Source organism: Formica exsecta, unplaced genomic scaffold (genome assembly GCF_003651465.1).
Source record: "Formica exsecta isolate Colony F162 unplaced genomic scaffold, ASM365146v1 scaffold5409, whole genome shotgun sequence".
Classification (NCBI taxonomy): domain Eukaryota; kingdom Metazoa; phylum Arthropoda; class Insecta; order Hymenoptera; family Formicidae; genus Formica; species Formica exsecta.
The window spans coordinates 1-486 of record NW_021852651.1 but is presented as its reverse complement, the minus strand read 5'-3'; the positions used below and the strand labels follow the sequence as shown (position 1 = coordinate 486).

Here is a 486-nt window from a genome sequence, read left to right as displayed (position 1 = left end):
AGTTCCTTATTCTGAATACGCAGTACCTCGACTTCCATATCCTGTTTCTCCTTCATCTCCATGTACCTTTCGTTAGCCCGTAACACTACCACATCAAATCGTTTCAGTAAAGCCTTTTTCTCAGCAATAATATTTTTCTTTTTTTCTTTAATTTCGTTAAGAGTTTTCTCTAAACTGGCGATCTGCATTTTCAGCTCCTCTTCGATTGCCGTATCCAGATCGAAAAAGCTACCAGCCTGCTTCTGCATCTTCAATTGTTGTTGCAAGCTCTCTATTTGCACTTTATACTCCTTCAACTTTTTCACCAACTTACCACTCTTTATCTGTGCTGATTTACTGTCTTCGGCAATCTTAGCATTCTGCTCTTCCAGATTTTTTATTCTATCTTGCAAGTTTTCTATTTGCAAGCGTAATTGCGTTTCGACGCTCGTCTGTACTGGCGTCGCACTTAGATCATTAACCAATTGAGCGTCCTCCGTATTCCAA

At 39.7% G+C, this 486-nt stretch overlaps 1 protein-coding gene across 1 annotated transcript; it reads right to left on the bottom strand.

The window, feature by feature from the left end:
• Positions 1-5: 5 nt before the first annotated feature.
• Positions 6-482, bottom strand: LOC115241927 (the record flags this gene model as incomplete). Its single annotated transcript, XM_029817899.1, has 1 exon — positions 6-482. A coding segment is annotated over one exon (477 nt), but the record flags the coding sequence as incomplete, so codon positions are not given.
• Between the last annotated feature and the right edge of the window lie 4 nt (positions 483-486).